This window comes from Ailuropoda melanoleuca, chromosome 2 (assembly GCF_002007445.2).
Source record: "Ailuropoda melanoleuca isolate Jingjing chromosome 2, ASM200744v2, whole genome shotgun sequence".
Taxonomy (NCBI): Eukaryota; Metazoa; Chordata; class Mammalia; order Carnivora; family Ursidae; genus Ailuropoda; species Ailuropoda melanoleuca.
In genome coordinates, this window is record NC_048219.1 from 188,231,469 (window position 1) to 188,249,214 (window position 17,746).

The 17,746-nt window shown below is 39.8% G+C and overlaps 1 protein-coding gene across 4 annotated transcripts in view; it reads left to right on the plus strand.

Moving 5' to 3' along the window:
- The first annotated feature begins 5,936 nt into the window (after positions 1–5,936).
- The window catches only part of AGFG1 (ArfGAP with FG repeats 1), a 77,208-nt gene continuing 65,398 nt past the window's right edge, over positions 5,937–17,746 (plus strand). For all 4 annotated transcript variants that reach the window (XM_019800183.2, XM_034655299.1, XM_034655300.1 and 1 more), the window contains exon 1: positions 5,937–6,019. In XM_019800183.2, the coding sequence (XP_019655742.2) occupies positions 5,952–6,019 (68 nt within the window). In that variant the 5' untranslated portion in view covers positions 5,937–5,951. The remainder of the gene's footprint in view (positions 6,020–17,746) is intronic.

Here is a 17,746-nt window from a genome sequence, read left to right on the forward strand (position 1 = left end):
GAGGGAAAGCCCACAGGTCCAGTTTTCCTAGATTGTAATTTCTCACTGTTGTCTGGTAACACCTCTCCTAATCAAAATCAGGGGGTCCTGAAGGGAAAGAAGATATGAAGACCCTAAGAATGTAGACTCCAGGCTCCTCAACAGCCAGGCCCCCCCCCAACCTGAAACTGGGTGTCTGAGGGAGGACCAGGAGCTCCTGAAAGGTCAGCGCTCCAAGCTGGAGCTGGGCACAGAGGTGTGGCGTGGGGGGACTTGGCACTCACCTCAGAGAGGGTTTTTGCCCCTTCAATGTTTTCAAGGCTCCCAGGATATGAAAACATGAAAAGATGTCAAAATGGGGCCACAAAAACTGGTATATTTAAAAATAATTAGACTTAACAAATGAGAGGCTGTACTACCCAAGCAAACCAAGAAAAGAAGACAATGGTGTTATTCACAAAGTAAATCCAGGACTTATTAAAAGTATGAATTCAGCTAAATGGCGGATGGGGATTAAGGGAGGGCACTTGTTGGGATGAGCACGGGGTGTTATAGGTAAGTGATGAATCACTAAATTCTACTCCTGAAGCCAATATTACACTATATGTTAACTAACTAGAATTTAAATAAAAAATCTGAAAAAAAAAGTATGGATGGACAGGGGACACCATGTGTGTCTGGCAATATCTTCTTTCTATTCTGTTGGTGGATCTCCTTGACACTGTCGGTAATTCAGAGATTATTGTTAAGTCTGAATTGGAGTCCTTCTTGAATGGGGAGCCCTGCTCTCCTGAACTCCGATGCTCTGGGCAAGAAGTCATTTCTAGCTATCCTATGATACTTGTTCATGCCTGTTCTGCTCTGCTGTCTGTGAAGACACAGAAGGGCCTCCTTTCCGGGCCTGGCCCAGAGGGTGGGGTAGCCTAGAATGAGTTGGCAGCTCCATTGCTGGCTCCTTGGGGCCTCTCCAAACGCCAGGGTTTGTTCAGGACATTTTCTCTGAGTCACCCTTGGTGATAAGACAGGCAGGAGCCTCTCAGCAAGTCAGGTTTTAGATTCTCACCGTCAAGGGGTTTGATTTCAGAATTTGCAAGCTCTTTAACAAAACTATAGTAGCTTGGACAGAGCTGTAGTCATTCCAGGAGCTCAAACAGCAGAGACAACAATAAAGAGAACCCAGAACCTACTGCATGAGATTGAAGAAAGTTTTATTCTCTGGCTCCCCACTGCTGCATTAATTTATTCATTCAACCAATATTTACTGAGCCCCTTCTAAGAGCCAGGCTCCAAGCTAAGTGCTGGAGGAGTAACGGGGAGCAAATGCAGACCTAGGCCCCTCCTGAGTGAAGTCCACACTGTGGTGGGGGGCTAAGGACCCTAAATGAAAATCACAAAGCATGGTAATTGGCCACAGCAGCAAGTGCTCTAAAGGACAGGTATGTGCTACTACGAGCACTTATTATGGGGTCTGGCTTAATCAGAATAGACAGAGAAGGATCTCTGAAACCAGATATTGAGCTGGATCTAAGGGATGAGAAGGGAAAGAGAGGGAAGTCTCTTTTTGGAACCAACAATGCATGTGCAAAGGCCCTGAGGTGGGACAGAAGAGAATATAAAAACCAGAGGAGAAACTGGGGCTGGAGCAGGGTGGTGGAGATTTAGGGTCCTGCCTGAGGCACATTGGAGCTGGGGCAGGGTCCGGAGGCCTAGCATGGTCTGTAGGAAGGAGGCCACTTTCAAAGGGCTTCTGGGCCTGTCAGACTTTCTTTCGGCCTCAGAGCAATGGGAAGTCACTGAAAGGCTTTAGCAGGGGGAGGAGACTGGGGACGCCTGAATCACATTAGCATTTTGAAAGATCACTCTGGCTGCAGTGCTAACATCTCTGAAGGTGATTTCTGCTTCATAAGCAGGGCCAGGATTCAGTTACTGGAAGCAGAAGGTGGGCTGGCACAGCCCGATGTGGGTTTGAATCCCAGCTTCTTGCTTCATTTTCAGCGTGGCCTTAGGCAAGCCAGCATTTCAGACTCTCAATTTCCTCCCATATAAAGTGGGGTTAATAATACCTCCTTGAGCGTTGGTGTGAGGGATAAGCAAATTTCAGTAAATAAATGGTCTGGCCTGACACACTGTAGACTTCCCTTGGGATTTTTAAAAGTAGAAACCTGCTTTGATATTACACAGAGTACGGAAAAACCAAAATTCACCCATCATACGGACTTTCAGCTTTACGTGTAGAAAATATTCGGGACTTCACCTGCGTTTCACCTTCCTGCAGACGGATAGTCTAGAAATAGTGTCTGCTGCTTCTTTAAACAACATGATATTAAAACAACCACGTATTAAACTGTTTGTACAAGGGGCTGCAGCCACACCTTCTGATTTTGGCATTTATCAGATGACAGACCACGGAAAGATGAACAACCAGAAAACATGCCAATGACAAGGGAGCATCACAAACAGAGAAGCAAGCCATTGGCTGTGGGTTCAGTGCATTTGTTGGTGGTGAGTAAGTCTGCTGGGTGTCTTATATTTAGCCAGAGTGGGGCTGGTAAGTGAGCCTCTGTTTTGATCAGGCCAGGTTTGGACATTCCAGAGCTGTCGTCTCCTAAACAGCCAGGGCCCTGCTGTAAGGGAGCGCCAGATGACTTCTTGTCAAAGACTCAAGAGTCGACTTGAAGAGGCTCCCACTGGCCAGAGATGAGACAATGTGAGCACCAAGGATATGAAACCTATCAGCCACGTTTAATTTCTTGAGTCAGTCATGACATTGACAAAAAGATTGATCACCACTGCAAGGTGTTAGGAAACCAATGTATTACTTTGAAAATTTGTGAATAAAGGAAAGGAATCAAACATTATTCCTGCCTTTCTGACAGAAACTGTGCCAGAGAGTAGCTGAGGGGAAGTCTGTCTTTATAAGAACATGTCAGCTGACAAACAGAGAAGGAATGACAAAGTTAGACTATTACCACTGTGTGACCCTTCATCAATTAAGGAATCTAGATGTTAATCATCAATGGTGGCTAATACCGTAAAAAGACAGAAAGGACCCCCCTCGCCCTCCCTTCATTATGTGCTGCCTGATGGAAGCAGATGAAGAAATAAAATTTTGCCAGGAACAACAACAAAAATACAACTGGAAACAAGTGAACTTGACCCAACCACAATTTTTAGGAAAGGTAGGGGTGTTAAATAACATAAGCTGTGGGAGACAAGATGGCAAAGGGCCCAGTTCCTTAAAAAAGAAAATTACAAGGGAAAAGTAGATAAAGCAGAAACACAGAGACGTTACTACCTATCCATATATTACCCAACTACAATGTATAGATTGAAATAAACTATAAGCATCTTTTTTAAACATCAAAGAGAAACTTCAAATCTTGCTGGGATATTTCATGATTTTTAAGGAATTATGGTTAATCTTTTAGGTGTGCTAATGGTATCGTGGTTCGGTTAGAAAAAGTTATTATTTATTTATGTATTTTAGCAATGCAAACTAACATATGTGCCGATGAATGGTATGCTATCTGGAATTTGCTTCAAAATAATAGGAGGGGGGATGGGAAGATGGGGAGGGTAGAAAGCACACTAGCCATGAGCTGATAATTATTGACGATGGGCCACAGTCTCATGGGAGCTTGATATTTTTCCTAATAGAAAGTTAAAAAATAAATCCATTGACCAATCCAAAATCTGATGATCACTTTCTTGTACTATTAGCTATTATTAATAGCATTATATTAACATGAAGTCTGACCTGGGAGTTTCGTCCAGTTACTTTCAAGGGAGGTCTGAGGGCTGGCTGTGGCAATTAGGAAATGTGGGTTCTAATCTTACTTTCCCATTCACCAGCGGCATAATTTTGGAACTTCAGCTCTCTGGGTCTCCATGCACTCCTTTGGGAAACGAGGGGCAGGGATGATTTCCAACATCCTGCTGGCTGTGTTTGCTTAGAGCAAGGAAGAGATCTGGGTCCTATGGTCTGACGGTCTGGGTTGGAATCCCGGTTTTCCCATATGTATCCTCCAGTAAATTTACTTAATCCACCAGAGCTTTAGCTTCCAGATTTGTGAGATGGAAGGAACAGTAATCCTTACCCCAAAGGGATCTTGTGAAGATTAAATGAGATACTGAATGCATTCATTCCATGAACACCAAGCACCGAGCTTCGAGCTCTGGGAGGGGCAGAGGAAAATGCCAGGGTCAGGCTGTTTGGAGCCTAACGGGGGATCCCAGACAACACTCAATAAACACTAAATAAGAAGCAGGATTTCAAATAGCTAGAACTAGGAAGAAAACCCAACACAGCCATTCGAGGGAGGGCTACTTTCAGGAAGGTGGGTCGCAACTTTAAACGGGTTGGGTGGGCTGAGGAAGGTTGCCATACGTGCATAAATTGACTATATCCCTGTCTACCATGGCTCCACATTTGGCAACGTGTGGGGATTTTTGGTTGCCACACGGAGGGTGTGAGAGGGGGTCGTTCTGGCATCTAGTGGATAAATGCTAGGGATGCGGTGGGATATCCCTCAACGCAATATCCCCCACACCAAAAAATTATAGAGTCCAAAATGTGAATAGTGGCAGGGCTGAGAAACCTTAATATAGAGAGAACAGCAGGGCAAGGGTCCTGGGTCAGAAGGGAGCTTGTCGTGTGTGGGGTACAAACTAGAAAGCCAGTGTGGTGAGAAACCAGGATGGTGACAGAGGTAGGTAGATTAGATGAGGGAGCGCCTTTTGGGGCACGGCGAGGAACTTGGAATTATCCCCAAAGCAGTGGGCAGCCCTTGGAGAGTTTTGAGCAGAGGAGGAAGTTAAGTCAGGTAATGCGCTTAGCACATATAAACTCTCTAATAAATACTGCCTATCATCACCATCACCTTTGTATCTTTGCTACTTTGCCCCGCCCAAATCCAGGCCTCAGCGCGGCCGCAGTAACTAACTCCTCCTGGCCAGCAGAGGGCGCCGGTCGACACTTGGCCTCCGGCCGCCCGGGGCGGGCCTCCTCTTGCCGTCCCCCTTCCTCCTCTTTTCCCCTCCGGAGAAGTCGGGAAGGTGGCGGCGGCGGCGGAGGCGGCGGCGGTTGTCCCGGCCCGGCCGGTTGGTGTGGCCCGTCAGCCCGCGCTCCGCAGCGTCCGCGCCGCGCCCAGCGCAGTCGAGTCGGGCCGAGGAGGCCAGGTCCGGCGCGGGCGGGGCCAGCGGGGGCGCCGGCTCGGGCCGGGGCGGCAGTTGGGGCGCGGGTTCGCGGGGAGGGGCGGCGGAGGCCGGCGGGCGGGATGCGCTCGGCCTCTGCTGCTGGCCTGGGGATGCACTTATGGTCTTTCCGGGCGAGGGTCTCGGCCCAGGGCAGCCTTCGTGGGTGGGGCGTGGGCGAAGGTGGGGTCAGGAAGGGGCGCCTGGGCGAACATCGCTGGTCCCCGCGGTGCCGGCGCCTCCTCCCTCGGGCCTCCGCTCTCCGTGGCGCTGACCCGATGGGGCTGTAGGGGAGAGACCGGAGGAGGCTGGGGAGGGCCGTGCGGGTCTTTTGTGTGCCCCGCCTCTCGGCGGCCGGGGCGCGGAGGTCCCCAACTGGGCACCTGCCGGGCGCCCATAGAGGGGGTGGGGGAGAAGCTAGGGTGGGAAAGAGCAAGGATGCGTAGCCTGGGTTTTTTTGTTTTTGTTTTTTTTGACTCGGGTCGAGAGTGCCTAGGTCGCTGGGAGAAAACAGGCACTGAGGAGCAGTAGGGCGATTAAAATGTCTTGTTGGCAGAGATTTGACTCCCAAGGGAAAAGTTCAAGAGGCGTAATTGTGAGAGAGGGAGGCAGAAAAGCAGATATGAGATTGTGGGGTTTTAGCTTTATGGTCCAAAAAGAGTCTGAGTTTGGGGAAAGTTTTAATGGAAATAAGATATTGACTAGAAGCTGTGTCATTGTACATGTGGTGGTGTCTGTAGGAGTTCTCTATCAGTATCGATATCAGGCTGTAGACAGAAATGGGGAGAGGTGAGAAGACAGCATTGTTTCAGAAAAATGGAGACTACCGTCTTGAATTTTTGGGATGGTTTGTATTCTTTGCTTCATTAAGCTCTATTTTGATAAGATTTTTGTTACTTTGTTACTGTGAAATTTCCTTTGGAAAGTTTGAGCATAATTTTGGAACTGATAAGTTGCTTTTATGTACTAATTATCTCCTGTTTCAAGTAGTCACTAAATATTCTTAAAACCTTTGTTACACCATTTGTAGCATTCTTTCATAGAAATTTGGGCACCCCCCCCAAAAAAAAACCTTTGTAAGATTAATACTGAGACAAAGTACATAATATATTAGAAAAATCATATTTGGAAAATGTAGGATATGCCCAGCAGTGTACGATTTGCTTTTTAACCTTTACGTTGGGCAACAAGGTATTATTAGTCTTCCATGAATGTTATTTCTTCAGCAAACATATACTGGGTGACTGCTGTGTTCTGTGAAGCTTTGGGGTGTGTGCTGATGAATACTTTAAAATCCCTGTTCTTTTGGTGCTTACATTCTACTAGGGGAGATGATAATACATAGGTAATTAAATGAGAAAATTGTCTGGGATAAGTATGCACTAAAATAGTATGATAGCGGAGACCTTGTTTGAGAGGTTACTTTTAGATTGTAGTTAGGGAAGCACTCTGAGAAGTTGACAGTGGTATTATTGGAATTACAACAGAATCATAGAACTGGGTGGAATCTAGGAGATAGTCTGTTTCATACTTTTCACTTACAGATAAAGTGACATGGATTAGGCAACTTTGGTTCTAAGATGAAGCCAACAGTCCAGTGTTTTAAGTGTATTTGATTTGTATTATGTGCATAATAAATACATCCTGTGTTTACTAAACACAAGATCCTTTGGTACATATGAAATACTTGGTTTAAAAAAATGTATGTAGTTATTTTAGTTACTGTTTTGAATTTCTGACATTTCTCTGTGGTTCTTCATAAGTCTAGCAGGGCAACATTTAGTTTATGCAGCAAATGTATGAGATCAAGAAATATTTACACATTTCTTCTAAAACCCACATTTCTGAAACATTCTATATAAAAGGATATCTCAGTATAATGACAGTTGTTTATTTTAAAGAACTAAATCCGTAATAGGACTTCATATCTCCATTCACTAATGATTTTACAAATGTTTATTGCTTGACCGGCCTATGTCATACACTGTGGGAGGTACTGGTATTCTTGGATCCTCCTATCTTTAAGGAGCTTGCATTCTAAATATGTAAACAGTGATAATACGTTGTAATATTTTCTTTCTCTAAATGAGCTATCCCTGAAATATGTGAATGGATAGAGAAAGCTTCACAGAAGATTTGATGCCTGAGCAAAGACCTCTAAAGACAAGATCCATGTGGCTGGCTGCTTCATGTTGTTGAAAGAACAAGTACTTGTGAGCTAGATAAACCTGGCCCTCAATCCTGGCTCTGCTTTTTAGCTGTGTGGTATTGAGAATGTCACTGAGTCTCCTTCAGTTTGAATTTTCTCATCCATGAATAGTGAGGGTAAAGTGTACTTTGTAGATTTTGGATGTAGATTAGTTTTTAGTATTAGAGATAACGTGTGTTTAACATCTCACTTGATGCCTGGTACATAATAGCTGCCCAGTAGATGGGAGGTATTAAACAAGGGGGAAAGGATATTCCATGAGTAGGGAACAGTATGTGAAAGACATCGAAACGAAAAGCACCTTATAAAAATCTATGAGTTTAGATTTTTCTTTGTTTTTAAGTAAGACTTTTCCAGTGACTTAATGTTGTTGTCTAGATTCCTCTCATCTAAAGATGGCTGCTTCCAGCTCCTGGGGCTGCATATTGCCTTGTTTTATATTGGTGTCCCAACTTTTCCAAAGTTCTGCAGTTCACTCATGTCGTATAGCCACCTTGAACCAGTGCCCTGATGGGACCCATATTGAATCTACAGTTGGAACAACAAAGATCCCCAAATAGAGGTCTCAAATCAGAAATCTGGGGTTCTTGTGAGGGAAGGCGTAGATGCTGGATCAGATGTGTAGTGTGGGAATATTGAAGGTACCTGTTGAAGCTCCTAGGGATTTCTGTCCTTGAAAAGCAGTAATAAAGGAAAATGATTTGAGAAGAACTAAGTAACTCTCGAGTTTAATAATATGTTTGCTGTTTAGATGATATGGTATACTTGGCAGAATATAATTTTGAAATCAGGCATGGCCGCTAGCTTTGTGACTTAGGGCAACGTATTAAGCCAGGCCACCATGTGCCAGTTGACCTGGATCTTTCTCTTCAGCCTCAGTTTCTTTTGTGTAAGGAAGATAATGCATAGCTTAAGATTGGTATAAGGATTAGATGATACAATAGGAGTAGTTATTGAACATATACTATATGAAAGGATGAGGCTAAGCAGTGGATTTACAAAGTATAAGGCCTCTAGCTACCATTGGGAAAACTTGATTGCCTAGAAAATGCTAATATATGATAAACAGTATCTACTGTCATGAAATTTTTTTTAATTTAATTTTTTAAATTTTTTAAAATAATTTTTATTACTGTCATGAATTCTGAATTTTAGAGGTTAGTCACATACCTTTTATCATTAATTTAGCAGTATCTTTGTTTAAACAAATTGAAGAAGTATCTTAACTGTTTACTAGACTCAGAGAATCTTTTTCCTGATGACTGTCATATGCTTGTTTGATGCTCATTCAGGGCATATAACTGAATTCAGATTGTGAAACTTTAAATTTAGGTGCAGTTATACTATTTATTACTGAGATAGAATGGGGGTATTATAACAGATAATTTGTCATTTTCTTTCTGGTTCTAGCTACCAAAATACGTAAAATTATGAATGGATAGCCAACAACAGAATATTGTCTTCATGCCAAAGAACTTCAGTTCATTTAAAGACTGGTTTTAGACCAAATTATTTAACATTAGTGTGATCAGTAAATAAGAATTGTTCATCTTTAAAAAGTGATTCACAAGTTTTTCAGAGAGGGTTTAGATAAAATAAAAAATAACCTTTAAGAAACACTTTGTCTCACTGCCAGCTATTTTATGTGGACAGGGTATTTAAAGTAGGAATTTCATAGATGTATAAATATAGCCTGATATTAACTTACATGTTATTAATTTTGTGTGCGTTTTGATTTCTATGGTGAATGTTGCAAGAATTTTGACATTAAAGTTCGATGAAAAGGCATTTAATTTGTTTTTATACATTTATTAGCATTAGAGTGGATTGGAATCAAATACTCTTTTGGAGCTCTGTTTATAATATTCAGGACCTCATGAGGTTACAGTGGGCAGTGATTTATATCTTTAATTCCTTTTTCATTTTTCAGTACTCCAATGTGGCTGTATTTGATGAGGTATTTTGAAAATGTAGTACAATTTCAGTTTAGTATAAGTGGGAAAATGATTTGATACTTGCCCATTATGAAGGACAGAATTTTTTTTAAGCAAATATGAACTTCCTGGCACTAGTACATGTGTTGGGGATATGACAACGTATTTGTTGAAGTAGAAAATATAATAATAATAATAATAATAATAACTATTAGTCACATTTATTGAGTGCTAGCTGTGTGTCAGGTGTGATTCTAATAAAAATCGTATGAGGAAGGTGCTGTTATTCCTTCCCCAACTTTAAGTTGTAAAATATAGCATATACATTCTTGATGCTTTGTTGTGATACCCTGGTTAACGTTGAGATCCAGAACTAATGCTGATTCTACCACTAACAAAGGTATAAAGATTTCCCATGAATTATTATAAATTATTGTGAATTATGTGTTTTGGGGTTTAAATAGATTTTAATTTCTTTGGATTTTAAAAGCAGGGTGGATAGTTTATGGATATACATGCATTGTTGCTTTATAGCTATGCTTTTTAAAAAAATGTAAAGGAACTTAGCTTTTCTTTACTTTGTGTTTTCTTTGAATTTTATTCAGAAGCTGCTATTGTGTATCGTGAGTGTAATGGGAATTTGGTGCTGACTGTTTTGAATTTGGCCCATCTATACTGCCATGAATGAACTCTCTTGCTGTTTTCTTTATCTGAATTGTAATTAAAACCTCTCACCCTGTGCACTTAGGATTGATAGTGATTAGATTTGTTTTAAAAGTTAATTATATATGTATGCATATATATATGTATGTTTTTATATATTTAGGTTTTTAACATAATTGTTAATTTGCCAATGTTTTAATGTAACACCTAATAGTTTTCTTTGAATGTGGTTCTACTGATTAGATTCTTTGTCCCTTTGATATGACCCAGACTCACATTGTGTTTACAATTTTTAGAATTTTAAGTTACTTTTTAAAGTAAGTTGAGTGCTGGATTGTTCTAGGTCTTTTTTTCAGTCTTTTACAATTCTTGTCTACAGGTAAGTAACAGCTTTTCATAGTAATTGAATTTAGTTAAGTCTCTAAAATACTTCGTTTTTATGGAAACAGTTCTCACTTGTGTCAGTATTTTACAAAATATTCACTTCAACTATATATTTACCAAATACTGTGCCAACTGTATTACCAAGTTATTATATTAAACGATACTTGATAAGCATAAAACTCAGTTGGAAGGAGCAGGAGAAAGTGGCCTCCTAGCTATGAATGTTTGTTCTGCAGTAGGCATTCGCTGTATGTTTTTCAGCAAGGAGGAGAAAACGGATTCATCTTGCAAATTGATTAAGAGGGATTTTTCTGAAGTGCTGTGAACATCTTCTGTCCTGGGAAAACTCTTAAGCGTATGTGGCATGGTGACATCATAATTTCACTCTTTTTTATACAACATGCATAATGCTCATATTCTTGAGAAACTCCTATGGAGATATTCAGGACTAGGTGCTATTACCCTTCCCATTTTCCCCCAGACTCATTAATGCATTTCCCACTTCATATGGTAGGAGTGATAATTGGTTAGGAATAGCCATCATGGATTCCTCTAATGTATATAAAAAAAGGGAAATCATTCATAACTATTTTAATTAGTGGCAGGTTCCTTGTGACATCCTTTATAGGCCCACACATGAGAGCTCTTGCCCTAAAGAGCCCTGACTGGGTGTGATAAGAATGAAATTCATTGACTTATGTTACAGTAAGGATGGGAAACTTTTTTGAATTGTTCGAAATACGAGGACTGATAGGGTTTTTTGTTTGTTTGTTTTTTTAAGTTAGAACATATTTATTTCAAAGATTCCTGAGTAAGACATGTCTCTCTTTGATTGGTACCATGCTGTTTTAGAGGGAGGGAAGTCATAATTACATTTTGCTTTTATTCTGGTTGCTTCTTTGAAGAGGTACATTAACTGCAGCATGCTCTAAGGAATTTTATCAGGATGATAAGGAGACTTAAAAAACTATGTATGAGAAGAACATTTGCAGGAGCCAGAGATGTTGTTAGCTTAAAGAAGAAAATACTAGTGGGTGTAAGGAGCTATACATATGGTCACTATCTTTGGGTAAGTCTAAGGCCTGTGTGTGGAAGAGGTAATAGATATATTCTCTAGGGGGAGATAGGACACAAGTGTATGGAAGTTACAGAGACACGTGCGTGTTAATAAAAGGAAGAGAGGAATTTTTCTTGTCATTGTTAGATTCTAAGAAATCTTGTTCTTCCCCCATTTTTTGTTAGACTATGCAAACTCTTTGATGGGGAGAGTTAAAATCAGTGGAACTAATAATGTGGGAAGATGTGAAAACTCTTTGTCTTCCAAGCTTTATCTCTTGCTCAGTGAATCTTGGTAGCTCTACCTCGGGACAGCCTGGGACAGTTACATTCAGTAGGTACTTCTACAAAAGGATCTCTGGTGTCTAGTAAAGAGACTCGATACTTCAGAAATTTAAAAATTCCTCAAACTTTTTCATTAAAGATAACAATCTTTAAGTGTATGTCAGTTAAATTTCGTTTTGAAGAGCAAGAACTGTTTATATCCATTCTTGTTTATGCTCAATTTTTAATTCAGTTTTAATTATTTAACAAAAGAATACCTGCACATTCTTTAAAAAGGCAAAGGCTTTAAATGAACAACTGTCGCCTGTTCCCTTCCACCATTTCTTATTGCCCTAGACAGTGACTGTCAACTCTTGTGTATGCCCTCCTTCTATGTTTACCTTACCTAGCTAACACGCTTACAGCTATTTTAAAGAATTTTTCAGTTTTGGCTTTATAATATTGACTTCTGTACTCTACAAGGAGGAAGATAAGTATTTGGTCCTCTTAACACTTCTTTCTCCTTTTCTACCTACTGTCTCTACCTCTTCTGTATAATGTTATCACAGTTGTTGGTTAAATCACTATTCTGTATTTGCTTTATTGCACGAATACGTATAGTTTTCAGCTGAGTCATACACTATATCGCTACTGTTATTTTCTTACTTGTACAACCTTTTCCCCCCTGAAGTTTGTACTTGTGTAGTTCTCTTCATTTGCTTTTTCATGTACGTATCAGTATATCCCCAGATAAGTAGTCTCTGGCTGAGGCATAAAATTTCTTTCATTATGATCAGACACATCAGGTACCTTTTTATTTTTGTTTTAAGTTGATAAATCTTTTCTGGGTACTTTTGTCATCTTCTAGTCTGGAAATGCTGCTCTCTAGACCTTCTATGCAGTGGTCGTCCTGGGCTTTTCTTCTGCCTTCATTCTGGAAATTGTTTTCATGTCTAACCTGTGTTGGACCCTCTCTTTCCAGGACCCCCTCATCTCCCTTAGCCTCCTGATTAAAGGTCAGTGGGAGATCGTTTTGAGAGGTGTATGGTGTAAATGTCTTCTTCTGCCCTCATTTTTAAATTGATAGTTTGTTCCCATTCATAAGGTGGAAATACTTTATCCTTGAGATTTTATGGCAGTGCTTAATTGTCTTGACATCCTCAGTATTGATGTTGGGAAGTCTGATTTTTTTTTTTTTTTTTAAGGATTGATTTATTTGAGAGACAGTGCTTGAGCATCATGGGGGAAGGGGCAGAGGGAGAGAATCTCAAGTGGACTCCAGCGTAGTGCAAAGCCTGAGTTGGCGCTCCATCCTAGGACCCTGGGATCGCGACCTAGGTTGAAACCAAGAGTCAGACCCTTAACTGACTGAGCCACCCTGCACTATTCTTATTACTGATTCTTCGTGCCCCATTTTCCCTCTCCCTCTTTGGGAGTATGATCTTTTTTTAATTCCTGCTCTTCTGAGCCGTACATTGAAGCATTTTGGTTAGGTCTTTTGTTCAATATTGTAGCCATTGTTTTGGACTCATTGGTTTGGAAGGCATGCTTTTTTTAGTTCAGAGATATTTTCTCCAATATTCTTTCTTGTTGGTGACTAAAAAAGCCTGGCTGCCATTTTTCTGGGATCCAAGTTGAGGAAGGAGACTAGGGGCATGTAATCTGTCATTCAGTAGGTAGAGTCTCAGTTTGAATTCCTTAGTTTTTAGCAGAGTATCTAATAACAGTCTTTAGCTTTGCCTGAGGCCAGAGACTATTTGGATAATCTCTGCAGATTAAATTTTCATTCAGATTTTTGCCTAGGGCCTGGTAGGGGTAGTCTTGTGGCTGTAGGGCAACTGGGAGTTTATTTTTGACCCAATGTAAATCCCCTTAATCTGCCTCTAATTCCTTTTGTGAATCTTTCAGGGGTTCTAGAGTGGGAATCAGCTTCTAGTTGGCTTCTCTTTGAAGGAACTTCTGTTTTGCTTTTCTTTACTCTGCAAAGTCAATTACTGCTGGTGTATTCACTTTTTATCTTCCAAGTTTGGGTATTAGAGAACTATAGTTTGCTTTTGGCTTCCTCCCTTATTCTCTGTGTGGGTTAATGCCTTTTTATTCCTTTGCTTTCATTTCAATGAGGTTTGGAGAAGTTTGTGAAGATATTCTTGGGTTTTGTCCCCCTTTTTTTTTTTTTTTTTTTTTGAGAGAGAGAGAGAGCATGAGCTGGGTGGGTGGAGAGGGAGGGGCAAAGAAAGAGGGAGAGGAAGAGGGAGAGAGAATCTTACACAGGCTCCCCACCCAGCGCAGAGCCTGGAGCTTGATGGGGGGCTCGATCTCATGACCCTGAGATCATAACCTGGGCCAAAATCAAGAGTTGGAAGCTAAAGTGACCGAGCCACCCAGGCGCCCCCCCCCACCCCTGCTTTTTTGCAGGGGTTGGGGCGGGGTGGCCACATTTAACCGGGATATCTTAATTAGGTTTAAATTGTTACTTGAGTATTATTTTTTAGATGTTTCCCCTAAGTGTTAAAAGGACTTTACGGTGTAGTATTTGTGACTTTCAGAAAAAAACCAAAATAACAGATGTGGTTTACATCGTGTGTGTGCGCGCGCGTGTGTGTGTGTTTTCAGTATCGTAAAGTTGGGTTCTGGATAGACTAATATTTTCGGACTATCTAGTACGTGTAATGCCTTGGCATCAATAGTTTGTAAAATCTTGATGTCCTGTTAAAGGCATGTTCCATCTATATGTAATATTTTTACTAAATAACTAGGATTGGGATAGATCTAAATATCAAATTAACTTTATTACTTCATGTCAAGATTAACAATCACATAAATTTCCACAGTCTATTAAAATATTTTAGCCATTTTTCTCTCCCAGCAGGAGAAAAACAATGAATAAAACTAAACAAGCTTTCCTATTCACCCAGTATACATCGTTATTTGAGTTGAACAAATGGCTATTTGCAAGATTGTTTGAGGCGTAGTTAAGAGCAGCATACTGGTGGACATATGGAATGAGTCACACCATCTGGTTACAGTCGTACCTGAGTGGTGGTCTTCAAGACTAAAGCTCTTGGGGATCTGCATATAACTTAATTATACTATGAAAACATATTGGACTGTACCAGTAGGTGACTTTGAAACTTTTTGAAACCAATTAACTGGCAAACATGCTTTCAAAATATCAATACTGTTGTTATTAAATGAGTCATTATTTAATTTTTTTTCGCACTAAATTGGAGACTTAAAATGTGTATTTTAGGATCTGGAATGGGTGGTACTTCAATATTGGCACTATAAAAATGATGTGGCTTACTTGTACAACACTTTCATCCAATAGTTATGACTAATGTCATTACAGTAAAATGTTTTACAAACATTGAATTCACATGATAGCTAGACTAGACTTAGCAACAAAAAGGGAGGTGGCACCAGCTTCCATGAATACACCTTTGAAATAACTAGGTAAATAATTCAGTTTTGGTTAGTTTTCATTCAAGTAAATGATCAAACTTGGTACAGAGGAAGGTAGGTCCACTAATGAGAAAACATTTATTTTAATTAGTGTGAAAATTTTGGTTACTGTGAATAGTAACAGAATCAAGACAATAGTGTTCTATTTCTTAAGTTAACCTCTATCAATATTAACTTTTTTTGGTATATAGTTATATGAGTCTTAACGTGTATGGATTTGTGTAACTGCCATCACAATTAGAACATGGAACTGTTCCACCACCCCTGAAGACTCTACTTAACCCTTTTCTGTTCTTAACCCCTGCCAACTAACACTGTAGTTTTTCTTTCTGAGGATGTCATGGAAATTTTATCTTAAGTATATAACCATTTCAGATTGCCTTCTTCACTCAGCATAGTACCTTTAAGATGTATCCAAGTTAGTTGCATATTCCAATAGTTCATTTCTCCTTAGTGCTGAGTAGTTAGTATTCCATTGCTTGTGAATTTATCCATTTCCCATTTGAAGGGCAGTTGGGTTTCCAGATTTTGATTCATATGAATAGAGATGCTACAAATATTTATATACAGATTTTTGGGTGAACGTAAGTTTTCATTTCACCTGGGTAAATAAGAGTGGGATTGCTAGGTCATACGGAAATTGTATGTTTAATTTTATTTAAAAAAATGACAGTTTTTTGTTTTGATTTGATTTTCTTTTTATACTGGTTTGGAAGCTGTAAATTCCATGTACTTTTATGGTCATCATTGAATTCTTATTCACCATATTGACATTCTAGAGCTAATCAGTATTTTAACCTTTCCCTAATAACATAAGGTCTTTAAAAATACAAAGTACCCTCAGTTAAGGGTTATTGTTGGTGAGACATAAATTCGTCTCCATTCTTCCTCATAAATTGGACATTTTAAAATCAGAAGATGTTTGTTTTAGATTTACCTAAAGGTGTTTACCAGTTTCTTTCCTTACCTCTTTGCATTTCAGGACCTTCCTGGGGTCATTCTTTTTCTACAATCTATATATCTTCTTTTCTTTTCTTTTTTTAATACAACACTTGACTTTTTTTTTTTTTAAGATTTTATTTATTTATTTGACAGAGAGATAGAGAGCACAAGTAGGCAGAGCAGCAGGGAGAGGGAGAAGCAGGCTCTCTGCTGATCAGGGAGCCTATTGCGGGGCTTGATCCCAGAATTCTGGGATCATGACCTGAGCCGAAGGCAGACGCTTAACCGACTGAGCCACGAGGAGCCACAACAATCTATATTTCTTTAGTGAGGATCTCCTGGGGTAAAGTCTTGGTTTTTGTTTATGTGAAACTATTATTATTTTGATCTTATACTTTCAGAGATAGTTTTGCTGGGTTCACATTCTTAATTTTTCTTACTACTTAAAGATAATGTTGTGTTATCTTTTGGTTTCCATTGAGAAGTCTGCTTTTAGTCAAATTTTGTTTTCTTGGTCTTTTCTTTCTGACTGCTTTTAAGATTGTTCTGTTACTGAGGTTTCAACAAAATGTTTCTAAGTGTGGATTTTATTTATCTTGCTTTTGATACACTGTAATTCTTGTATCTGTAGATGCGTGCATTTCACTGGATCCAAAAAATCTCAGCCATGATCTCTTCAAATATCACCTCTCTTAATTTTTTTCATTTGCACTCTCAAAAGTAAGAGTGTTGATTAGAGGGCACCTGGATGTCTCAGTTGGGTTGAGTGTCAGACTTCTGGTTTTGGCTCAGTCATGATCTCAGGGTCCTGAGATTGAGCCTTTGTTGGGCTCTGCACTCAGTGGGGAGTCTGCTGGATATTGTCTCTCTCTCTCTGCCCTTCCCCACTCCCCATACCCACTCTCTTTCTCTCAAAATAATGTCTTTAGAAAGTGTTGATTAGATATGTTAGACCTTCTGATGTCCTTTTTAATTCCTTTAGTCTTTTCTGTCTCCTTAGTCTGTGCTGCTTTCTGGATTGTTTTTCTTCTATCTTCTAATTCACCAATTTTCTTTTTTGGTGTGTCTAATCTGCTCTTTACCTGCTTTGTTGAGTTTGTAATTTCCACATTGATAGTTTTTCATTTCTAAAAGTTCTGACTTTTAAAGTTGCATGGTTATTCTGATAACTCCATTTATCTTGTATATTTTTATGCTTTTATTTATTATAATGTTTCCTGTAATACTATATTTTCTATTTTGTATTTGATCACTACAGTATCTAAAGTCTTTGGGCGAGATGGGTCTAAAAATGTTTCTAATGACAAGTGCAGTGTCATGTTTTGTTGTTGTGTGATGGTTTTTATTGAGCTCAATTTTTCCAGATCCTGATAGCATAAATTTAAAGTGCATTCCTTCTGAGAGGATTTGCATATTCTTCTGCTGGGACTGAGGGATACTAAAGCCTGAAGCAGTTTTCTCATCCAGGGTCTTAGGTTTAACAGATCTATCTCAGGTTTGGCTCTGTCATCTTGTCTTAGCTATTGTTGGTTGGTATTTGCCTTCTAAGCAATACTAAATTTTGGATATAACTTGTATCACTCTTTGGTTTCAGCTCAGTTTTTAATTTTTATGTCTTTTTTCCCTTTTGGGAGGGGATCCTCAGAGATTTCCTTTATTT